General features: G+C 46.4%; 1 protein-coding gene across 5 annotated transcripts in view; it reads left to right on the top strand.

The window, feature by feature from the left end:
• Positions 1-26,229, top strand: part of LOC129867991 (peripheral-type benzodiazepine receptor-associated protein 1) — a 193,517-nt gene that overhangs the window by 60,539 nt on the left and 106,749 nt on the right. For all 5 annotated transcript variants that reach the window (XM_055941528.1, XM_055941530.1, XM_055941531.1 and 2 more), the window contains exon 2: positions 24,176-24,283. In XM_055941528.1, coding sequence (XP_055797503.1) covers positions 24,176-24,283 — 108 coding nt within the window. The remainder of the gene's footprint in view (positions 1-24,175; positions 24,284-26,229) is intronic.

Raw genomic sequence — 26,229 nt, forward strand, 5'->3', positions numbered from 1 at the left:
ACTCTGACCTAGATCCCACTGACGTTTCTCACAGCACACGGAAAGCATCTCACACACACACACACCAGTACCTGTCAGGGTGATGCGCAGGATGTGTGCGTTCTTCTGATCCAGTGTCTCCTCTCTCATGGCTCCTGTCAGCTTCACTACAACAGGAGTTGCTAGTTGGACAGACTCATTGTCAATGGGCTGCTGTGAGGCTTACAAAGCTGTAATGGGTCTTAGTTACAATATGCCTAATCAATGCTCACCCCCCCCCCCCCACCAAAAAATAAAAATAAAAATTGTCCAGATGAATCTTAGCATTCCACACAAGTAATATGAGGAATATTTCATGAATATATCTTTCATGAAAAATTGAATTGAATTATTCAGTCAGCTTTGTAATATTCATATTGTGTTCAGTCTGCCTCATATATGAATTATTTATTCTGCTGTCATTATTAAACAGCTATCCAGTAGCAGCTAGGTCAAGTCTCCGATTCTGTTGAGATTCATTTAGAAACAACATCTCCATGGCCCTTTTAAATGACTTGACTCTGTCTGCTGAGTGAAAACCAACCAGGTTACCATGGAAACCAGCGTTGGCCCCAGCTGATGTCAGCGTGTGTTTTGAAACACGGAAAGAGCGGTCGGCCTACAATTATCTCTGTTTGCATCCAGCCTGATTATAGACTGACTGATACAAGCCACAGCCAGGCAGGGTGGAGGGACTAGTAGGTACTGTAGAGGTGTTTACTAGTGATGGGAGAAGAAATCTATACAGTAGAGTATCGCAATATTATGTTGGACAATATAATTATGATTCTTTGACTCCACAAGTATCGATTCTCTGATAATATATACAGTTGAAGTAGGAAGTTTACATACACTTAGGTTGGAGTCATTAAAACTCGTTTTTCAACCACTCCACAAATTTCTTGTTAACAAACTATAGTTTTGGCAAGTCGATTGGGACATCTACTTTGTGCATGACACAAGTAATTTTGCCAACAACTGTTTACAGACAGATTATTTCACTTTATAATTCGCTGTACCACAATTCCAGTGGGTTTACATACACTAAGTTGACAGTGCCTTTAAACAGCTTGGAATATTCCAGAAAATGATGTCATGGCTTTAGAAGCTTCTGATAGGCTAATTGACATAATTTGAGTCAATTGGAGGTGTACGTGTGGATGTATTTCAAGGCCTACTTTCAAACTCAGTGCCTCTTTGCTTGACATCATGGGAATATCAAAAGAAATCAGCCAAGACCTCAGGAAAAAAAATGTGGACCTCCAGAAGTCTGGTTCATCCTTGGGAGAAATTTCCAAACGCCTGAAGGTACCATGTTCATCTGTACAAACAATAGTACGCAAGTATAAACACCATGGGACCACGCAGCCGTCATACCGCTCAGGAAGGAGACGCATTCTGTCTCCTAGAGATGAACGTACCTTGGTGTGGAAAGTGCAAATCAATCCCAGAACAACAGCAAAGGACCTTATGAAGATGCTGGGGTAAACGGGTACAAAAGTATCTATATCCACAGGAAATTAGTCCTATATCAGCATAATCTGAAAGGCCACTCAGCAAGGAAGAAGCTACTGCTCCAAAACCGCCTAAAAAAGCCAGACTTCGGTTTGCAACTGCACATGGGGACAAAGATGATACTTTTTGGAGAAATGTTCTCTGGTCTGATGAAACAAAAATATAACTGTTTTCCATAATAACCATCGTTATGTTTGGAGGAAAAAGGGGGAGGCTTGCAAGCCAAAGAACACCATCCCAACCGTGAAGCACGGGGGTGGCAGCATCATGTTGTGGGGGTGCTTTGCTGCAGGAGGGACTGGTGCACTTCACAAAATAGATAGCAACATGAGGGAGGAAAATTATGTGGATATATTGAAGCAACATCTCAAGACATCAGTCAGGAAGTTTACATAAATTAATAAAATACTTCAAAATAGTTCACCACAAAGCATGATTTAGCCACAGAGGATTTATTTTAATAGCTGTGGATTTTCTCAAATCACAAGCTCGTTGGCCTACGCCTATTTGGGCAGAGCGTGTGGCAATAGGCCTCGCTGATTATTGAGTTGTGGCTGTCAGTGAAAAGCATCTAAAATATGAAGATAATGTGTCTGGAGTCAAATTAAAAATGTTCAGACAAGAAGAAGGGGGGGGGGTGAAGATGTAGGCCAGTCTCTCTCCAGAATGGCTAAGCTGTCTCCCGCCAATTCTTGCAAAATCATTGTGGGAATTGTTTGCCCTTTTTTATTGTTAATTTTTTTGATCAATTCCCCATTCCACATGTCACCAGTAGTAAACATATGTAATGGACACAGAGCCGATGGGGAAAGGAGAGGGAGCGGAGCGGTCTGAATACTAACAACCAGCACTGAGCCTACGTTGTCTGGCCTGAGAGACAGCCAGCAACCCCTTTCTGTCTGAGAACGGTCACCGTGACCGTCTAGAGGGGAACACCAACAGACCACAAACACATGGCCTGGCACTCTATTTTCCTATATAAGCTCCTCCTACTCCCCCATAGGGCTCTGGTCAAAAGTAATACACTATCTAGGCGATAGGGTGCCATCTGGGACACAAGCACTAACTATTTGCTACACCGCTCTACTAAAAAGAGGAGGCTACCACACCGCTCTACTAAAAGAGGAGGCTACCACACCGCTCTACTAAAAGAGGAGGCTACCACACCGCTCTACTAAAAAGAGGAGGCTACCGCACCGCTCTGCTAAAAGAGGAGGCTACCACACCGCTCTGCTAAAAGAGGAGGCTACCACACCGCTCTGCTAAAAGAGGTGGCTACCACACCGCTCTGCTAAAAGAGGTGGCTACCACACCGCTCTGCTAAAAGAGGTGGCTACCACACCGCTCTGCTAAAAGAGGTGGCTACCACACCGCTCTGCTAAAAGAGGTGGCTACCACACCGCTCTGCTAAAAGAGGAGGCTACCACACCGCTCTGCTAAAAGAGGAGGCTACCACACCGCTCTACTAAAAGAGGAGGCTACCACACCGCTCTGCTAAAAGAGGAGGCTACCACACCGCTCTGCTAAAAGAGGTGGCTACCACACCGCTCTGCTAAAAGAGGAGGCTACCACACCGCTCTACTAAAAGAGGAGGCTACCACACCGCTCTGCTAAAAGAAGAGGCTACCACACCGCTCTACTAAAAGAGGAGGCTACCACACCGCTCTACTAAAAGAGGAGGCTACCACACCGCTCTACTAAAAGAGGAGGCTACCACACCGCTCTGCTAAAAGAAGAGGCTACCACACCGCTCTGCTAAAAGAGGAGGCTACCACACCGCTCTGCTAAAAGAGGAGGCTACCACACCGCTCTGCTAAAAGAGGAGGCTACCACACCGCTCTGCTAAAAGAGGAGGCTACCACACCGCTCTGCTAAAAGAGGAGGCTACCACACCGCTCTGCTAAAAGAGGAGGCTACCACACCGCTCTGCTAAAAGAGGAGGCTACCACACCGCTCTGCTAAAAGAGGAGGCTACCACACCGCTCTGCTAAAAGAGGAGGCTACCACACCGCTCTACTAAAAGGGGAGGCTACCACACCGCTCTACTAAAAGAGGAGGCTACCACACCGCTCTGCTAAAAGAAGAGGCTACCACACCGCTCTACTAAAAGAGGAGGCTACCACACCGCTCTGCTAAAAGAAGAGGCTACCACACCGCTCTACTAAAAGAGGAGGCTACCACACCGCTCTACTAAAAGAGGAGGCTACCACACCGCTCTGCTAAAAGAGGCTACCACACCGCTCTACTAAAAGAGGAGGCTACCACACCGCTCTGCTAAAAGAGGAGGCTACCACACCGCTCTGCTAAAAGAGGAGGCTACCACACCGCTCTGCTAAAAGAGGAGGCTACCACACCGCTCTACTAAAAGAGGAGGCTACCACACCGCTCTGCTAAAAGAGGAGGCTACCACACCGCTCTGCTAAAAGAGGCTACCACACCGCTCTACTAAAAGAGGAGGCTACCACACCGCTCTGCTAAAAGAGGAGGCTACCACACCGCTCTGCTAAAAGAGGAGGCTACCACACCGCTCTGCTAAAAGAGGAGGCTACCACACCGCTCTGCTAAAAGAGGAGGCTACCACACCGCTCTGCTAAAAGAGGAGGCTACCACACCGCTCTGCTAAAAGAGGAGGCTACCACACCGCTCTGCTAAAAGAGGAGGCTACCACACCGCTCTGCTAAAAGAGGAGGCTACCACACCGCTCTGCTAAAAGAGGAGGCTACCACACCGCTCTACTAAAAGAAGAGGCTACCACACCGCTCTACTAAAAGAGGAGGCTACCACACCGCTCTACTAAAAGAGGAGGCTACCACACCGCTCTACTAAAAGAGGTGGCTACCACACCGCTCTGCTAAAAGAGGAGGCTACCACACCGCTCTGCTAAAAGAGGAGGCTACCACACCGCTCTGCTAAAAGAGGTGGCTACCACACCGCTCTGCTAAAAGAGGTGGCTACCACACCGCTCTACTAAAAGAGGCTACCACACCGCTCTACTAAAAGAGGAGGCTACCACACCGCTCTGCTAAAAGAGGCTGCCACACCGCTCTGCTAAAAGAGGCTACCACACCGCTCTGCTAAAAGAGGAGGCTACCACACCGCTCTGCTAAAAGAGGCTACCACACCGCTCTGCTAAAAGAGGCTACCACACCGCTCTGCTAAAAGAGGTGGCTACCACACCGCTCTGCTAAAAGAGGCTACCACACCGCTCTGCTAAAAGAGGAGGCTACCACACCGCTCTACTAAAAGAGGAGGCTACCACACCGCTCTGCTAAAAGAGGCTACCACACCGCTCTACTAAAAGAGGAGGCTACCACACCGCTCTGCTAAAAGAGGAGGCTACCACACCGCTCTGCTAAAAGAGGTGGCTACCACACCGCTCTACTAAAAGAGGCTACCACACCGCTCTACTAAAAGAGGAGGCTACCACACCGCTCTGCTAAAAGAGGAGGCTACCACACCGCTCTGCTAAAAGAGGAGGCTACCACACCGCTCTGCTAAAAGAGGAGGCTACCACACCGCTCTACTAAAAGGGGAGGCTACCACACCGCTCTGCTAAAAGAGGAGGCTACCGCACCGCTCTGCTAAAAGAGGCTACCGCACCGCTCTGCTAAAAGAGGCTACCGCACCGCTCTGCTAAAAGAGGAGGCTACCACACCGCTCTGCTAAAAGAGGAGGCTACCACACCGCTCTACTAAAAGAGGAGGCTACCACACCGCTCTACTAAAAGAGGAGGCTACCACACCGCTCTGCTAAAAGAGGAGGCTACCACACCGCTCTGCTAAAAGAGGAGGCTACCACACCGCTCTGCTAAAAGAGGAGGCTACCACACCGCTCTGCTAAAAGAGGAGGCTACCACACCGCTCTGCTAAAAGAGGAGGCTACCACACCGCTCTGCTAAAAGAGGAGGCTACCACACCGCTCTGCTAAAAGAGGAGGCTACCACACCGCTCTGCTAAAAGAGGAGGCTACCACACCGCTCTGCTAAAAGAGGCTCCAGTCTCCAACCATTAGGCCTCCTAGGAAACTTGACAGAATATGGATGGTCTCCAACACCACTAGATATCAGTACATAGACCATGCTGCTGCTAAGATAATTCTGACTGGACTGGACCTGACTGGACTGGACTGGAGCCGGGCTGCCCCTGTCTGGACTGGGCTGGAGCCGGGCTGCCCCTGTCTGGACTGGGCTGGAGCCAGGCTGCCCCTGTCTGGACTGGGCTGGAGCCGGGCTGCCCCTGTCTGGACTGGGCTGGAGCCGGGCTGCCCCTGACTGGGCTGGAGCCGGGCTGCCCCTGACTGGGCTGGAGCCGGGCTGCCCCTGACTGGGCTGGAGCCGGGCTGCCCCTGACTGGACAGGAGCTGAGCTGCATCTGACTGGACTGCTTGGTCTTTAGTGGAGTGGAGTTCTCCCCTGTGCTATACCAGGACACTAGGAAACAGTTCATCTGGTCCCAGTGACTGTGGCTGGTTAACGCAGTGACTGTGGCTGGTAAACGCAGTGACTGTGGCTGGTAAACGCAGTGACTGTGGCTGGTAAACGCAGTGACTGTGGCTGGTAAACGCAGTGACTGTGGCTGGTAAACGCAGTGACTGTGGCTGGTAAACGCAGTGACTGTGGCTGGTAAACGCAGTGACTGTGGCCGGTAAACGCAGTGACTGTGGCCGGTAAACGCAGTGACTGTGGCCGGTAAACGCAGTGACTGTGGCCGGTAAACGCAGTGACTGTGGCCGGTAAATGCAGTGACTGTGGCCGGTAAATGCAGTGACTGTGGCCGGTTAACGCAGTGACTGTGGCCGGTTAACGCAGTGACTGTGGCCGGTTAACGCAGTGACTGTGGCCGGTTAACGCAGTGACTGTGGCCGGTTAACGCAGTGACTGTGGCCGGTTAACGCAGTGACTGTGGCTGGTTAACGCAGTGACTGTGGCTGGTAAAAACGGATGAGAGAAAGATCTCAAGGACACATTGCTTCACCTTTGAGCTGTATAGCTAGGCTAACTCTTCCTCTGGCGTTTGCTGAGGAAAGCAAATCAGTGTGATGAGTCTTAAGCCTTCACGGTGGGACAACGAGAAAGCATTACATTGCTCTATCTGGGAGCTATAGGTGTGGCTCAGTTAGTAGAGCAATGATGCTTGCAACATCAGGGTTGTGGGTCTGATTCCCACGGGAGGGGTACCAGTAGGAAAATATACGCACTCACTAGTGCTCTGGAGAAGAGCGTCTGCTAAATGACGCACATGTCTATACTGCCCGTCCCCAGAGGAGCTGTAGGTTTAAATGGTGATTTACTCACTGACTGACCGTCTGTATCGATTACAGATGGAATTGCTAGCAGCGTGTCTTTATAGAAAATGGCTAGTGCTGGTCTCATTTGGGGGGGGGGGGGGGGGGGGGGGGGGGGGTAATGGAGTGTTTAGCATAGACTTAATATTCAGCTAGCAGTAGGACTGTGACAGACGTCCATTCCTGTAGACGGTGCATCCATCCATCTATCAATCATTTAAGGCAGGGATGGCAGAGAGAGAGAGGACCGTCATTCATTTCTACAGTGTCAGTCTCAGTGTCAGCTCTGCCAATTCATCCCAACAAACTGAATCTGAGAAATGTAGTTTATACAGGAATATGTCATGTAAAATGGATGGCCAATTATAATGTCATAGGTATCTGTCTATTGGGCAGTGGTGGAAAAAGTACCCACTTGTCATGTCTGAGTAAAAGTATAGATAAAAAATAGTACTTGAGTAAAATTCTAAGTATTTGGTTCTAAATTTGCTAAAGTATAAATTATTTCAAATTCCTTATATTAAGCAAACCAGACGGCACAATTTTCTTGTTTTTAAAATGTATGGATATCCAGGGCACATTCCAACACTCAGACATTAGTTACAGATCGCCGGGGGAACACTCCAACACTCAGATATTATTTACAGATAGCCAGGGGAACACTCCAACACTCAGATATTATTTACAGATAGCCAGGGGAACACTCCAACACTCAGATATTATTTACAGATAGCCAGGGGAACACTCCAACACTCAGATATTATTTACAGATAGCCAGGGGAACACTCCAACACTCAGACATTATTTACAGATAGCCAGGGGAACACTCCAACACTCAGACATTATTAACAGATAGCCAGGGGAACAGTACAACACTCAGACATCATCTACAGATAGCCAGGGGAACACTACAACACTCAGACATTATTTACAGATAGCCAGGGGAACACTCCAACACTCAGACATTATTAACAGATAGCCAGGGGCACACTACAACACTCAGACATCATTACAGATAGCCAGGGGCACAGTACAACACTCAGACATCATTACAGATAGCCAGGGGCACACTACAACACTCAGACATCATTACAGATAGCCAGGGGAACACTACAACACTCAGACATCATTACAGATAGCCAGGGGAACACTCCAACACTCAGACATCATTTACAGATAGCCAGGGGAACACTCAGACATTATTACAGATAGCCAGGGGCACACTCAGACATTATTACAGAAAGCCAGGGGAACACTCAGATATTATTACAGATAGCCAGGGGAACACTCCAACACTCAGACATCATTACAGATAGCCAGGGGAACACTCAGACATTATTACAGATAGCCAGGGGAACACTCCAACACTCAGACATCATTACAGATAGCCAGGGGAACACTCCAACACTCAGACATCATTACAGATAGCCAGGGGCACACTCCAACACTCGGACATCATTACAGATAGCCAGGGGGAACACTCCAACACTCAGACATCATTACAGATAGCCAGGGGAACACTCCAACACTCAGACATTATTACAGATAGCCAGGAGGGACACTCCAACACTCAGACATCATTACAGATAGCCAGGGGAACACTCCAACACTCAGACATTATTACAGAGAGCCAGGAGGGACACTCCAACACTCAGACATTATTACAGATAGCAAGGGGACACTCCAACACTCAGACATCATTACAGATAGCCAGGAGGGACACTCCAACACTCAGACATCATTACAGATAGCCAGGGGACACTCCAACACTCAGACATCATTACAGATAGCCAGGAGGGACACTCCAACACTCAGACATCATTACAGATAGCCAGGGGAACACTCCAACACTCAGACATCATTACAGATAGCCAGGGGGGACACTCCAACACTCAGACATCATTACAGATAGCCAGGGGAACACTCCAACACTCAGATATTATTTACAGATAGCCAGGGGAACACTCCAACACTCAGATATTATTTACAGATAGCCAGGGGAACACTCCAACACTCAGACATCATTACAGATAGCCAGGGGAACACTCAGACATTATTACAGATAGTCAGGGGACACTCCAACACTCAGACATCATTACAGATAGTGAGGGGAACACTCCAACACTCAGACATCATTTACAGATAGCCAGGGGAACACTCAGACATTATTTACAGATAGCCAGGGGAACACTCCAATACTCAGCCATCATTTATAGATAGCCAGGGGAACACTCCAACACTCAGACATTATTTACAGATAGCCAGGGGAACACTCAGACATTATTTACAGATAGCCAGGGGAACACTCCAATACTCAGCCATCATTTATAGATAGCCAGGGGAACACTCCAACACTCAGACATTATTTACAGATAGCCAGGGGAACACTCAGACATTATTTACAGATAGCCAGGGGAACACTCCAACACTCAGACATTATTTACAGATAGCCAGGGGAACACTCAGACATTATTTACAGATAGCCAGGGGAACACTCCAATACTCAGCCATCATTTATAGATAGCCAGGGGAACACTCCAACACTCAGACATTATTTACAGATAGCCAGGGGAACACTCCAACACTCAGACATTATTTACAGATAGCCAGGGGAACACTCAGACATCATTTACAGATAGCCAGGGGCACACTCCAACACTCAGACATCATTACAGATAGCCAGGGGCACACTCCAACACTCAGACAACATTTACAGAGAGCCAGAGACACACTCCAACACTCAGACATTATTTACAGATAGCCAGGGGACACTCCAACACTCAGACATTATTTACAGATAGCCAGGGGAACACTCCAACACTCAGACATCATTACAGATAGCCAGGGGCACACTCCAACACTCAGACAACATTTACAGAGAGCCAGAGACACACTCCAACACTCAGACATTATTTACAGATAGCCAGGGGACACTCCAACACTCAGACATTATTTACAGATAGCCAGGGAACACTCCAACACTCAGACATCATTACAGATAGCCAGGGGCACACTCCAACACTCAGACAACATTTACAGAGAGCCAGAGACACACTCCAACACTCAGACATTATTTACAGATAGCCAGGGGACACTCCAACACTCAGACATTATTTACAAAAGATACATGTGTGTTTAGTGAGTCCGCCAGACCAGAGGCAGTAGGGATGACTACGTGTTTTCTTGATAAGTGCGTCAATTTCACAATTTCCCTGTCCTGATAAGCATTCAAAATGTAACGAGTACTTTGGGTTGTCAGGGAAAATGTATGGAGTAAAAAGTACAATATTTTCTTTAGGAATGTAGTAAATTAAAAGTTGTCAAAAATATAAATAGTAAAGTACATATCCCCCAAAAAACTACTTCAATAGTACTTTAAAATATTTTTAGTTAAGTACTTTACACCACTGCTATTAGGTTGTTTTGACCTAAACATTGTGTCTGTTTTCTTCAGCAGATCATCAGATGAGCCCTGTTAATAACACTAGTCAAAATGGTGGCGCTGCCAGCTGGCATGTTTTCATCCAAAACCATCTGGTTCTTCTGGCGTCACCGATCTGCACTGATACATGTAGAGAGCCATGTTGCCCTGTAGGTTCAAATACAGCAGGAGGAGGACAGAGGAGCATCAGCTGGAAGGGACCTGTAGTCAAAGCAGCTGGTCATTAGTGGTGATTTTATAATACGGGTAGCATTAACTGAGCCTTAGGCATCTAGAGAGACTGGCAATGGGGGACACCATACATGCCATCATCAACATGAGCCGTAACCATGGAAACAAAGCCCTTCTTGAGGGGGTGTCTGAGGCGAAGCGCACAAATTGGGAGATTTTTGTTGTTGTACCACAGTCTAAAATGTTATTTCTTAACCCCCTTATTGCCTCATCTGTCTGCAAATCACTCCTGTTTCTTATTACGTCGGATTAGATCACATTACGTTGCACTGATTATGTCTTCACCATTGATGTGATAGTTTCATTATGGAGGAGTGATGTTGTATATGAATGCGATAGATCTCCGTTCTGGAGATACAAAGTATGTGGACACCCCTTCAAATGAGTGGATTCAACTGTTTCAGCCATATCCGTTGCTGACAGGTGTATAGAAAATCGAGCACACAGCCATGCAATCTCCATACACAAACATTTGCAGCAGAATGGCCCGTACTGAAGAGTTCAGTGACTTTCAACGTGGCACCGTCATATGGATGCCACCTTTCCAACAAGTCAGAGTGTAAAATGTCTGCCCTGCTAGAGATGCCCCGGTCAACTCTAGGTGCTGTTATTGTGAAGTGGAAACGTCTAGGAGCAACAACGGCTCAGCCGTGAAGTAGTAGGCCACACAAGCTCGCAGAACGGGACCGACAAGTGCTTAAGTGCGTAAAAATCATCTGTCCTCGGTTGTAACACTCACAATCGAGTTCCAAACTGCCTCTGGAAGCAACGTCAGCACAATAACTGTTTTGTCGGGAGCTTCATGAAATGGATTTGGAGGAGAAAACGGGGTTTAATTTTATTATTGGGGAATCATCCAAAGGGATATGCTATTACGAAAAGTCTTCACAGAGCCACCAGTCATAGGCTTTAAGAGATGTCCTACCCAAAATTACAAATTTGTCCACAGCTGTCTTCCTGGTGACTCTCAAAAGACTTGGCTAGACCACAAACCCAGGGGCTCTTTTACTGTACATGTAACCAGGGCAACCATTTCAGAAATATTACATAGAAAAAGTATTTTTGGTGACACAGCTACTAAAACAGAGTATCAAGTCAAGCATTTAATTAATTGCACAACCGCTCATGTCATCTACAGATTGGAATGTCCACACTGCAAGGTAATCTACATTAGACGGACAAAGAGACGCCGCTTAGCGGAACATAAGTACGCCATACGGGTAGGCAATGAAGACTACCCCATGGCTAGGCACTACAAGTCCTTACACCATGGCAACCCTGCCCCTCCCTACAAGCTATGGGTATTGATCATGTAGCGGCCTCAATTACAAAAGGGGACCGTCTTAAACAGTTAAACCTAAGGGAAAGTTTTGGGATTCCACTAAGTACCCTGGTTGCAATGAAGACATTGAGTTCTCATCTTTCCCTGCAGGGATGTGATAGGTCCCTTTACTGCCATCTAGTGGACATATTGCGCTACTGCTCTCAGCTATGTTTAGACTGATCGAGTTAGCTGTGATCTAGTAGACATATTGGGAAATGGGGATATCTAGTCAGTTGTCCAACTGAACGTATTCAACTGAAATGTGTCTTCTACATTTAACCCAATCAGAGAGGTGCGGAGAGGTTGCCTTAAATCGACATCCACGTCTTCAGCACCCGGGGACCAGTGGGTTAACGGTCTTGCTCACTGTGGTCCATGTTTGCTGTGTTCTAGTGTACTATAAAATAGATGTCTCTCCTATCGTTAACCCTTTGCCCAGTCATATTCAAGGTTAAAAATACCTTTCTATGGGTCCTGATTTTTCTAGACTAGAGATGCCTGTTCGATAACATATCTACAGTTTTTCACTTTTTAAATGTGTACAGTATTGCTTACTAGGTGTTGTCTAATGAATTCTGTAACCACTCCCTCTTCAAATCAGAGTTGATTGGAAAAAGCCTTTTCAAAAGAGGACATTGTATTATCATACCTTTGTTCTCCCTGACGAAGGCAGGCATCTTAATTCATTATTTGAAGAGTGCCTTGCTCCTCCTTTCTTTTTGACAAATTTACCCCTTTTACCAAAGAGCCCCTTCTGTCTTCCAAAACCTACTATTGCCTTAGCAGCATTTCTCTTCCTTCATTTGTCATCTATTTTTATTTAACTTTATTTAACTTTATTTAATCTAGTGGAAAGCGTTCCCAGAAGAGTGGAGGCTGTTTATAGTAGCAAAGGGGGGACCAACTCCATATTAATGCTCATGATTTTGGAATGAGATGTTCGATAAGCAGGTGTCCACATACTTTTGGTTATATGTACACACACAAACACAAACAGCCATCCCTTCTTTGTGTGCATTTGGTCTCTCTGTCTCTCTGTCTCTCTGTCTCTCTGTCTCTCTGTCTCTCTGTCTCTCTGTCTCTCTGTCTCTCTGTCTCTCTGTCTCTCTCTCTCTGTGTCTCTCTCTCTGTGTCTCTCTCTCTGTGTCTCTCTCTCTGTGTCTCTCTCTCTGTGTCTCTTTGTGTCTCTCTCTCTGTGTCTCTCTCTCTCTCTCTCTGTGTCTCTCTCTCTGTGTCTCTCTCTCTCTCTCTCTCTCTCTCTCTCTCTCTCTCTCTCTCTCTCTCTCTCTGTGTCTCTCTCTCTGTCTCTCTCTCTCTCTCTCTCTGTGTCTCTCTCTCTGTGTCTCTCTCTCTGTGTCTCTCTCTCTGTGTCTCTCTCTGTGTCTCTCTCTCTGTGTCTCTCTCTCTGTGTCTCTCTCTCTCTCTCTCTCTCTCTGTGTCTCTCTCTCTGTGTCTCTCTCTCTCTCTCTCTCTCTCTCTGTCTCTCTCTCTGTGTCTCTCTCTCTGTGTCTCTCTCTCTGTGTCTCTCTCTCTGTGTCTCTCTCTGTGTCTCTCTATGTCTCTGTCTCTCTCTCTCTCTCTCTCTCTATGGCTCTGTCTCTTTCTCTCTCTGTCTTTCTCTCTTTCTCTTTCTCTCTCTCTGTCTTTCTCTCTTTCTCTTTCTCTCTCTCTGTCTTTCTCTCTTTCTCTCTCTGTCTTCTGTATTTTCTGTGCTCTGTCTGATGGTAAACTCAGATAACCCTCATTACTCAGCTACAGTATAACACCCTCTCCTAGCTGGTGTCAGTCGGGGTGAACAGTGTGTTGGACAAGGTGTCACCCAGGTGCTTCTGACTGACTCCAAGGACAAACACCCCTCTCACTTCCAGCTCCTCTGTCTATCCATCTGCTTTCTCTCCATCAGATCCTCTCATCTGCCAGGTCAGACTGCTCCCTCCATCTCTTTCTCTCGATCAGACCCTCTCCTCTACCAGGTCAGACTGCTCCCTCCATCTCTTTCTCTCCATCAGACCTCTCCTCTGCCAGGTCAGCAGGTCAGACGACCCCCCCCCCCCCCCCCCCCCCCCATCAGACCTCTGCCCTGCCAGGTCAGACCCCCCCCCCCCCCCCCCCCCCATCAGACCTCTCCTCTGCCAGGTCAGACCTCTCCCCCCTCCCATCAGACCTCTGCTCTACCAGGTCAGACCTCTCCCCCCCCCCCCCCCCATCAGACCTCTCCTCTCCCAGGTCAGTAGGCCAGTTGAGAACAAGTTCTCATTTACAACTGCGACCAAGATAAAGCAAAGCAGTGCGACACAAACAACACAGAGTTACACGTGGGATAAACAAAAGTACAGTCAATAACACAATAGAAAAATCTATTTCCAGTGTACGCAAATGAGGTAGAAGGTAAGGCAATAAATAGGCCATAGTAGTGAAGTAATTACAATTTAGAAAATTAACACTGGAGTAGTAGATGTGCAGATGATGATGTGCAAGTAGAAATACTGATGTGCAAACGAGCAGGAAAGTTAATAAAAACAATATGGGGATGTGGTAGGAAGTTGGGTGGGCTATTTACAGATGGGCTGTGTACAGCTGCAGCGATCAGTTAGCTGCTCAAATAGCTGATGCTTAAAACACGTCTTATGGGCAGGTGGGACGGTAGCGTCCCACCTGGCCAACATCCGGGGAAATTGCAGAGCGCGAATTTCAAATTACAGAAATATAAATATTTAACATTCATGAAAATACAAGTATTATACATCAAAATAAAGCTTAACTTCTTGTTAATCCAGCCGCTGTGTCAGATTTCAAAAAGGCTTTACGGAGAAAGCACACCATGAGGTTATCTGAGGACAGCGCCCCGCATACAAAAGCATGAAAAACATTTTTCAACCAGGCAGTTGCGACACGAAAGTCAGAAATAATAATAAATGCCTTAACTTTGAAGATCTTCTTCTGTTGGCACTCCAAAAGGCCCCAGTTACATCACAAATTGTCCTTTTTGTTCGATAATGTCCTTTATATCCATAAAAACACAGTTTAGAGGCCTCCCGGGTGGTGCAGTGGTCTAGGGCACTACATCGCTGCGCCACCAGAGACTCTGGGTTCGTGCCCAGGCTCTGTCGCAGCCGGCCGCGACCGGGAGGTCCGTGGGGCGACGCACAATTGGCCTAGCGTCGTCCGGGTTAGGGAGGGTTATCCTTGTCTCATCGCGCACCAGCGACTCCTGTGGCAGTCCGTGGATTATTGAATGATAACCAAGGGGGCCAGGTGCACAGTGTTTCCTCCGACACATTGGTGCGGCTGGCTTCCGGGTTGGAGGCGCGCTGTGTTAAGAAGCAGTGCGTCTTGGTTGGATTGTGTTTCAGAGGACGCATGGCTTTCGACCTTTGTCTCTCCCGAGCCCGTACGGGAGTTGTAACGATGAGACAAGATAGTAATTACTAGCAATTGGATACCACGAAAAATTGGGGGAAAAAGGGGGTAAAATTTAAAAATTTAAAAAAACTCAGTTTAGCTGGCAATAATCAATAATCCACTCGGTTTCCCTCCTACAAAATGAATGCCAAACGTTACCAATAAACTTGTCCAAACAAGTCAAACAACGTTTATAATCAATCCTTAGGTACCTTAATACGTAAATAAACTATATAATTTAAGACGGAGAATCGTTATTGTTTTTACCTAATACGTAACTAAATTATACAATTTAAGACGGAGAATAGTATGTTCATTACCGGAGATAGATAACAAAGAATGCGCTTTCACCCACGCGCATGGAAACATTACAGCCGAAATGGAGCCACTTAGCCACTCATTTTTCCAAAAAACAGCCTGAAACTCTTTCTAAAGACTGGTGATATCTAGTGGAAGCCCTAGGAACTGCAATCTGGGAGGACTTCGCCTCATAATAAACACGAAAGCCATTGGAAACAGTGGAAGGCTGAAACTATTATTTTTTGGGATGGTTTGTCCTCGGGGTTTCGCCTGCCATATCAGTTCTGTTATAATCACAGACATCATTTTAACAGTTTTAGAAATGTAGAAGAGTGTTTTCTATCCAAATCTAACAATTATATGCATATCCTAGCTTCTGGACCTAAGTAACAGGCAGTTTACTTTAGGCACGTGAAAATACTGCCCACTACCGAAGAGAGAATAAAGTTAGTGAGGGAGATATAAGTCTCCAACTTCAGCGATTTTTGCAATTCGTTCCGTCATTGGCAGCAGAGAATTGGAAGGAAAGGCGGCCAAAGGTGATGTTTGCTTTGGGAATGACCAGTGAGATATACCTGCTGGAGCACGTGTTACGGGTGGGTGTTGTTATGGTGACCAGTGAGCTGAGATAAGGAGGAGCTTATAGATGATCTGGAGCCAGTGGGTGGCTCTGGCAACGAATATGTAGCGAGGGCCAACCAACGAGAGCGTACAGGTCGCAGTGGTGGGCGGTATATGGGGCTTTGGTGACAAAACGGATGGCACTGTGATAGACTGCATCCAGCTTGCTGAGTAGAGTGTTGGAGGCTAATTTGTAAATGACATCGCCGAAGTCGAGGATCGGTAGGATGGTCAGTTTTACGAGGGTATGTTTGGCAGCATGAGTGAAGGAGGCTTTGTGGCGAAATAGAAAGTTGGGGTAGGAGTTGGGGTAGCCAGGTGGAAAGCATGGCCAGCCTTAGAGAAATGCTTATTGAAATGTTCTATTATTGTGGATTTATCTATGGTGACAGTGTTTCCTAGCCTCAGTGCAGTGGGCAACTGGGAGGAGGTGCACTTATTCTCCATGGACTTTACAGTGTCCCAAAACTTTTTGGAGTTAGAGCTACAGGATGCAAATTCCTGTTTGAAAAAGCTGGCCTTTGCTTTCTTAACTGACTGTGTGTATTGGTTCCTGACTTCCCTGAACAGTTGCATATCGCGGGGGCTCTTCGATGCTATTGCAGTTCGCCACAGGATGTTTTTGTGCTGGTCGAGGGTAGTCAGGTCTGGAGTGAACCAAGGGTTATATCTGTTCTTAGTTCTATATTTTTGAAAGGGGCATGCTTATTTAAGATGGTGAGGAAATTACTTTTAAAGAACAACCAGGCATCCTCTACTGACAGGATGAGGTCAATATCCTTCCAGGATACCCGGGCCAGGTCGATTAGAAAGGCCTGCTCGCTGGTGTTTTAGGGAGCGTTTGACAGTGATGAGGGGTAGTCGTTTGACCGCGGACCCATAGCGGATGCAGGCAATGAGGCAGTGATTGATGAGATCCTGATTGAAAACAGCAGAGGTGTATTTGGACGGCAAGTTGGTGAGGATAATATCTGTGAGGGTGCCCATATCTGTGTGTGCGCCCATATTTACGGATTTAGGGTTGTATCTGGTGGGTTCCTTTGATAATTTGTGTGAGATTAAGGGCATCTAGCTTAGATTGTAGGACTGCCGGGGTGTTACGCATATCCCAGTTTAGGTCACCTAACAGAACAAACTCTGAAGAGTTTGTGCCCTGGACACATATGGTGTCCAGGGCACAGCTGGGAGCTGAGGGGGGTCTATAACAGTCCATGGAGACTGAAGGATGGCCATCCAACATGTTTCCTCCACATTAAGAGTATGGCAGGGACTCTTGTTCAACTGGTATTTACATAAGCAGAAGCTCATGATGGACCATTAATCCATAGAACTTCATAATCTATGATTACATCTGAGATGTATGTCAGACCAACAGAAGCTAAGATGGAGGGAGAATGGCAACTCTGGACAGTGCCAATTATAGTGTTGCTGTTTAGCTTAGCCAGATGTTTTTGTGATCTCTCTCTACCTCCTTCTCTCTGTAATGTCTTCTCACTACCATGCTGTGAGGACAGGTCTTTCCTTCTCACTACCATACTGTGAGGACAGGTCTTTCCTTCTCTCTGTCTTCTCTCTACCATGCTGTGAGGACAGGTCTTCCTTCTCTCTGTAATGTCTTCTCACTACCATGCTGTGAGGACAGGTCTTTCCTTCTCTCTGTCTTCTCACGACCATGCTGTGAGGACAGGTTTTTCCATTCTCTGTCTTCTCACTACCATGCTGTAAGGACAGGCCTTTCCTTCTCTCTGTCTTCTCTCTACCATGCTGTGAGGACAGGTCTTTCCTTCTCTCTGTCTTCTCTCTACCATGCTGTGAGGACAGGTCTTTCCTTCTCTCTGTCTTCTCTCTACCATGCTGTGAGGACAGGTCTTTCCTTCTCTCTGTCTTCTCTCTACCATGCTGTGAGGACAGGTCTTTCCTTCTCTCTGTCTTCTCTCTACCATGCTGTGAGGACAGGTCTTTCCTTCTCTCTGTCTTCTCTCTACCATGCTGTGAGGACAGGTCTTTCCTTCTCTCTGTCTTCTCTCTATCATGCTGCGAGGACAGGTCTTTCCTTCTCTCTGTCTTCTCTCTACCATGCTGCGAGGACAGGTCTTTCCTTCTCTCTACCATGCTGTGAGGACAGGTCTTTCCTTCTCTCTGTCTTCTCTCTACCATGCTGTGAGGACAGGTCTTTCCTTCTCTCTGTAATGTCTTCTCTCTACCATGCTGTGAGGACAGGTCTTTCCTTCTCTCTTCTGTTAGTATGACTCACTAAGAGGTTATAGGAGTTCAGTGGCAGCCAGACTGCGGTGGGCTAATTGAACCCTTCCTAATGAAAAGGCAGACTCATTGAGCTGTCATCTGTCATCCACTACTCTGTGAGCAGCAGCATTCATTAGAGACTCCGCAGTACAAACACAACAATGGTGGGGGAAAACACAGTGAGAGGAGGGAGAGGGGCTGTATAGTGGCTATGGGAGTATGGAGGCAGAGGAGGCTGTATAGTGGCTATGGGAGTATGGAGGGAGAGGAGGCTGTATAGTGGCTATGGGAGTATGGAGGGAGAGGAGGCTGTATAGTGGCTATGGGAGCATGGAGAGAGAGGAGGCTGTATAGTGGCTATGGGAGTATGGAGGGAGAAGGGCTGTATAGTGGGTATGGGAGTATGGAGGGAGAGGGGCTGTATAGTGGCTATGGGAGTATGGAGAGAGAGGAGGCTGTATAGTGGCTATGGGAGTATGGAGGGAGAGGGGCTGTATAGTGGCTATGGGAGTATGGAGGGAGAGGGGCTGTATAGTGGCTATGGGAGTATGAGGGAGAGGGGCTGTATAGTGGCTATGGGAGTATGGAGGGAGAGGGGCTGTATAGTGGCTATGGGAGTATGGAGAGAGAGGAGGCTGTATAGTGGCTATGGGAGTATGGAGGGAGAGGGGCTGTATAGTGGCTATGGGAGTATGGAGGGAGAGGAGGCTGTATAGTGGCTATGGGAGTATGGAGGGAGAGGAGGCTGTATAGTGGCTATGGGAGTATGGAGGGAGAGGGGCTGTATAGTGGCTATGGGAGTATGGAGGGAGAGGAGGGAGGCTGTATAGTGGCTATGGGAGTATGGAGGGAGAGGGGCTGTATAGTGGCTATGGGAGTATGGAGGGAGAGGGGCTGTATAGTGGCTATGGGAGTATGGAGGGAGAGGAGGCTGTATAGTGGCTATGGGAGTATGGAGGGAGATGAGGCTGTATAGTGGCTATGGGAGTATGGAGGGAGAGTAGGCTGTATAGTGGCTATGGGAGTATGGAGGGAGAGGGGCTGTATAGTGGCTATGGGAGTATGGAGGGAGAGGAGGGAGGCTGTATAGTGGCTATGGGAGTATGGAGGGAGAGGGCCTGTATAGTGGCTATGGGAGTATGGAGGGAGAGAAGGGAGGCTGTATAGTGGCTATGGGAGTATGGAGGGAGAGGGGCTGTATAGTGGCTATGGGAGCATGGAGGGAGAGGGGCTGTATAGTGGCTATGGAGGGAGAGGAGGGAGGCTGTATAGTGGCTTTGGGAGTATGGAGGGAGAGAAGGGAGGCTGTATAGTGGCTTTGGGAGTATGGAGGGAGAGGAGGCTGTATAGTGGCTATGGGAGTATGGAGGGAGAGGGGCTGTATAGTGGCTATGGGAGTATGGAGGGAGAGGGGCTGTATAGTGGCTATGGGAGTATGGAGGGAGAGGGGCTGTATAGTGGCTATGGGAGTATGGAGGGAGAGGAGGCTGTATAGTGGCTATGGGAGTATGAGGGAGAGGGGCTGTATAGTGGCTATGGGAGTATGGAGGGAGAGGGGCTGTATAGTGGCTATGGGAGTATGGAGGGAGAGGAGGCTGTATAGTGGCTATGGGAGTATGGAGGGAGAGGGGCTGTATAGTGGCTATGGGAGTATGAGGGGGAGGAGGAGGGCTGTATATAGTGGCTATGGGAGTATGGAGGGAGAGGGGCTGTATAGTGGCTATGAGAGTATGGAGGGAGAGGAGGCTGTATAGTGGCTATGGGAGTATGGAGGGAGAGGGGCTGTATAGTGGCTATGGGAGTATGGAGGGAGAGGGGCTGTATAGTGGCTATGGGAGTATGGAGGGAGAGGAGGCTGTATAGTGGCTATGGGAGTATGAGGGAGAGGGGCTGTATAGTGGCTATGGGAGTATGGAGGGAGAGGAGGCTGTATAGTGGCCATGGGAGTATGAGGGAGAGGGGCTGTATAGTGGCTATGGGAGTATGAGGGAGAGGGGCTGTATAGTGGCTATGGGAGTATGGAGGGAGGGAGGCTGTATAGGAGCTATGGGAGTATGGAGGGAGAGGAGGAGGCTGTATAGGAGCTATGGGAGTATGGAGGGAGAGGGGGAGGCTGTATAGTGGCAATGGGAGTATGGAGGGAGAGGAGGGAGGCTGTATAGGAGCTATGGGAGTATGGAGGGAGAGGGAGGCTGTATTGTGGCTATGGGAGTATGGAGAGCAAAGAGGAGAGGAGAGAAGGACTGTGGGAGTATGAAGAGGTGAGGACTGTGGGAGTATGGAGAGAGAGGAGGTGAGGACTGTGGGAGTATGGAGGGAGAGGAGGGAGGCTATATTGTGGCTAAATATTTTAGATTCTACCTTTAAAGAACCTTAATGTATTGGTCTGGCAGGACCTGTACATGTTGAGTGGAAGCAATACGTTTGCTAATGTGTTCAGAGTGTTTATATGTTGTGTTCTGTCTCTGTGTTCCAGAATGGTACTGACTATAGGTTCTAGAGTTGATATGTTGTGTTCTGTCTCTGTGTTCCAGAATGGCACTGACTATAGTTTCTAGAGTTGATATGTTGTGTTCTGTCTCTGTGTTCCAGAATAGCACTAACTATAGGTTCTAGAGTTGATATGTTGTGTTCCAGAATGGTACTGACTATAGGTTCTAGAGTTGATATGTTGTGTTCCAGAATGGTACTGACTATAGGTTCTAGAGTTGTTGTGTTCTGTCTCTGTGTTCCAGAATGGCACTGACTATAGTTTCAAGAGTTGATATGTTGTGTTCTGTCTCTGTGTTCCAGAATCGTACTGACTATAGGTTCTAGAGTTGATATGTTGTGTTCTGTCTCTGTGTTCCAGAATAGCACTAACTATAGGTTCTAGAGTTGATATGTTGTGTTCCAGAATGGTACTGACTATAGGTTCTAGAGTTGATATGTTGTGTTCCAGAATGGTACTGACTATAGGTTCTAGAGTTGATATGTTGTGTTCTGTCTCTGTGTTCCAGAATGGTACTGACTATAGGTTCTAGAGTTGATATGTTGTGTTCTGTCTCTGTGTTCCAGAATGGCACTGACTATAGTTTCTAGAGTTGATATGTTGTGTTCTGTCTCTGTGTTCCAGAATAGCACTAACTATAGGTTCTAGAGTTGATATGTTGTGTTCCAGAATGGTACTGACTATAGGTTCTAGAGTTGATATGTTGTGTTCCAGAATGGTACTGACTATAGGTTCTAGAGTTGTTGTGTTCTGTCTCTGTGTTCCAGAATGGCACTGACTATAGTTTCAAGAGTTGATATGTTGTGTTCTGTCTCTGTGTTCCAGAATCGTACTGACTATAGGTTCTAGAGTTGATATGTTGTGTTCTGTCTCTGTGTTCCAGAATAGCACTAACTATAGGTTCTAGAGTTGATATGTTGTGTTCCAGAATGGTACTGACTATAGGTTCTAGAGTTGATATGTTGTGTTCCAGAATGGTACTGACTATAGGTTCTAGAGTTGATATGTTGTGTTCTGTCTCTGTGTTCCAGAATGGTACTGACTATAGGTTCTAGAGTTGATATGTTGTGTTCTGTCTCTGTGTTCCAGAATGGTACTGACTATAGGTTCTAGAGTTGATATGTTGTGTTCTGTCTCTGTTTTCCAGAATGGTACTGACTATAGGTTCTAGAGTTGATATGTTGTGTTCCAGAACGGCACTGACTATAGGTTCTAGAGTTGATATGTTGTGTTCTGTCTCTGTGTTCCAGAATGGTACTGACTATAGGTTCTAGAGTTGATATGTTGTGTTCTGTCTCTGTGTTCCAGAATGGTACTGACTATAGGTTCTAGAGTTGATACGTTGTGTTCTGTCTCTGTGTTCCAGAATGGCACTAACTATAGGTTCTAGAGTTGATATGTTGTGTTCCAGAATGGTACTGACTATAGGTTCTAGAGTTGATATGTTGTGTTCCAGAATGGCACTGACTATAGTTTCTAGAGTTGATATGTTGTGTTCTGTCTCTGTGTTCCAGAATGGTACTGACTATAGGTTTTAGAGTTGATATGTTGTGTTCTGTCTCTGTGTTCCAGAATGGCACTGAATATAGCTTCTAGAGTTGATATGTTGTGTTCTGTCTCTGTGTTCCAGAATCGTACTGACTATAGGTTCTAGAGTTGATATATTGTGTTCTGTCTCTGTATTCCAGAATGGTACTGACTATAGGTTCTAGAGTTGATATGTTGTGTAATGTCTCTGTGTTCCAGAATGGTACTGACTATAGGTTCTAGAGTTGATATGTTGTGTTCTGTCTCTGTGTTCCAGAATCGTACTGACTATAGGTTCTAGAGTTGATATGTTGTGTTCTGTCTCTGTATTCCAGAATGGTACTGACTATAGGTTCTAGAGTTGATACGTTGTGTTCTGTCTCTGTGTTCCAGAATGGCACTAACTATAGGTTCTAGAGTTGATATGTTGTGTTCCAGAATGGTACTGACTATAGGTTCTAGAGTTGATATGTTGTGTTCCAGAATGGTACTGACTATAGGTTCTAGAGTTGTTGTGTTCTGTCTCTGTGTTCCAGAATGGCACTGACTATAGTTTCAAGAGTTGATATGTTGTGTTCTGTCTCTGTGTTCCAGAATCGTACTGACTATAGGTTCTAGAGTTGATATGTTGTGTTCTGTCTCTGTGTTCCAGAATAGCACTAACTATAGGTTCTAGAGTTGATATGTTGTGTTCCAGAATGGTACTGACTATAGGTTCTAGAGTTGATATGTTGTGTTCCAGAATGGTACTGACTATAGGTTCTAGAGTTGATATGTTGTGTTCTGTCTCTGTGTTCCAGAATGGTACTGACTATAGGTTCTAGAGTTGATATGTTGTGTTCTGTCTCTGTGTTCCAGAATGGTACTGAATATAGGTTCTAGAGTTGATATGTTGTGTTCTGTCTCTGTGTTCCAGAATGGTACTGACTATAGGTTCTAGAGTTGATACGTTGTGTTCCAGAATGGTACTGACTATAGGTTCTAGAGTTGATATGTTGTGTTCTGTCTCTATGTTCCAGAATGGTACTGACTATAGGTTCTAGAGTTGATACGTTGTGTTCTGTCTCTGTGTTCCAGAATGGTACTGACTATAGGTTCTAGAGTTGATATGTTGTGTTCTGTCTCTGTGACAGAATGGTACTGACTATAGGTTCTAGAGTTAATATGTTGTGTTCTGTCTCTGTGTTCCAGAATGGTACTGACTATAGGTTCTAGAGTTGATATGTTGTGTTCTGTCTCTGTGTTCCAGAATGGTACTGACTATAGGTTCTAGAGTTGATATGTTGTGTTCTGTCTCTGTGTTCCAGAATGTTACTGACTATAGGTTCTAGAGTTGATATGTTGTGTTCCAGAATGGTACTGACTATAGGTTCTAGAGTTGATATGTTGTGGTCTGTCTCTGTGTTCCAGAATGGTACTGACTATAGGTTCTAGAGTTGATATGTTGTGTTCTGTCTCTGTGTTCCAGAATGGTACTGACTATAGGTTCTAGAGTTGATATGTTGTGTTCCAGAATGGTACTGACTATAGGTTCTAGAGTTGATATGTTGTGGTCTGTCTCTGTGTTCCAGAATGGTACTGACTATAGGTTCTAGAGTTGATATGTTGTGTTCCAGAACAGCACTGACTATAGTTTCTAGAGTTGATATGTTGTGTTCCAGAATGGTACTGACTATAGGTTCTAGAGTTGATACGTTGTGTTCTCTCTCTGTGTTCCAGAATGGTACTGACTATAGGTTCTAGAGTTGATACGTTGTGTTCTGTCTCTGTGTTCCAGAATGGCACTGACTATGGCTTCCTGGTGCGTCAGAACTCAGAGCTGCTGCGAGCTCTGGATGAGATGGAGAAGACCTGCAACCACCTGAGAGAGGAGAACGGTCTGCTGGTAAAACACTGTGAACTCTATGGAGGGGCTAGACTAGACTAAGACTGGACTAACTGGCGACAGGAGGGAGCTAGAGGCCTGGACTACACTACTCTACTGAGTTTAGGACACTGGGCAATTCCACAATGCTGAGACTCACATTATTCACATTAAGGCCAGGTACCAAGTGGTGAAATGGTAATTTTGCATCTACCTATTAATTGTGATATTTTAGTCCATTAATATTAGAAAATGTAAAAAAAAAAGTGTATTTTTATTGTCGTTTTGTGCATTTATCAGAGTGCCATCGGGTAGCTTGATTTCAGATGTGTCATGTAAACAGATTATTAGGGAAATCGTTCTTCTTGCACAGCATGTAGGATAAATGTTTAAATCAAACAATTATATTCATCTAACTATTCACAATTGTATTATTGTTTATTATAATATTATCGTATTATTGACTGCGTACTCAATGCCGGCTGTGTTCATATTGGTCAATTACCATCAGGTAACTCACCAGCCCCACACGTAACACCACCTCCAGACGTAACACCAGCCCCGCGCGGCGCGTAACAACACCAGCCCCGCGCGGCGCGTAACAACACCAGCCCCGCGCGGCGCGTAACAACACCAGCCCCGCGCGATAAAGGCAACACATAATCTGAAACTGCTAGAACTCGTACTGCTACATGCGGCCTACGACCGCATGTAGCAGTACTTCATCAGCAGACCTAGACCCTGTCACACTGAACGAGCCAAGACATAGTGGTACTGAACCAGCAGACCTAGACCCTGTCTCACTGAACCAGCCAAGACGTAGTGGTACTGAACCAGCAGACCTAGACCCTGTTACACTGAACCAGCCAAGACGTAGTGGTACTGAATCAGCAGACCTAGACCCTGGTACACTGAATCAGCAGACCTAGACCCTGTCTCACTGAACCAGCCAAGACGTAGTGGTACTGAACCAGCAGACCTAGACCCTGTCACACTGAACCAGCCAAGACGTAGTGGTACTGAACCAGCAGACCTAGACCCTGTTACACTGAATCAGCAGACCTAGACCCTGTTACACTGAACGAACCAAGACGTAGTGGTACTGAACCAGCAGACCTAGACCCTGTCACACTGAACGAACCAAGACGTAGTGGTACTGAACCAGCAGACCTAGACCCTGTCACACTGAACGAACCAAGACGTAGTGATACTGAACCAGCAGACCTAAACCCTGTCACACTGAACCAGCCAAGACGTAGTGGTACTGAACCAGCAGACCTAGACCCTGTCACACTGAACGAACCAAGACGTAGTGGTACTGAACCAGCAGACCTAGACCCTGTCACACTGAACGAACCAAGACGTAGTGATACTGAACCAGCAGACCTAGACCCTGTCACACTGAACCAGCCAAGACGTAGTGGTACTGAATCAGCAGACCTAGACCCTGTCACACTGAACCAGCCAAGACGTAGTGGTACTGAATCAGCAGACCTAGACCCTGTCACACTGAACCAGCCAAGACGTAGTGGTACTGAACCAGCAGACCTAGACCCTGTCACACTGAACCAGCCAAGACGTAGTGGTACTGAACCAGCAGACCTAGACCCTGTCACACTGAACCAGCCAAGACGTCCGACAATCATTTACGACCAAAGAATTTGCCCAAAACCTGGATATTTTGTCTGGGATGTCAAAATAATGGCCTAAAACTGCTACATTTGTACAGTCTGCAAAGGCCTTTAGATACAGTGCGTTCGGAAAGTATTCAGACCCCTTAACTTTTTCCACATTTTGTTACGTTACAGCCTTATTCTAAATAAAACAATTTCCTCAGCAATCTACACACAATACCCCATAACGAAAAAGCAAAAACAGGTTTTTAGAAATGTTAACAAATTTATAAAAGCTAAAAAATACCTTATTTACATAATTATTCAGATCCTTTGCTATGAGACTTGAAATTG

The sequence above is a fragment of the Salvelinus fontinalis genome, chromosome 13, assembly GCF_029448725.1.
Source record: "Salvelinus fontinalis isolate EN_2023a chromosome 13, ASM2944872v1, whole genome shotgun sequence".
In the NCBI taxonomy this organism is placed as follows: domain Eukaryota; kingdom Metazoa; phylum Chordata; class Actinopteri; order Salmoniformes; family Salmonidae; genus Salvelinus; species Salvelinus fontinalis.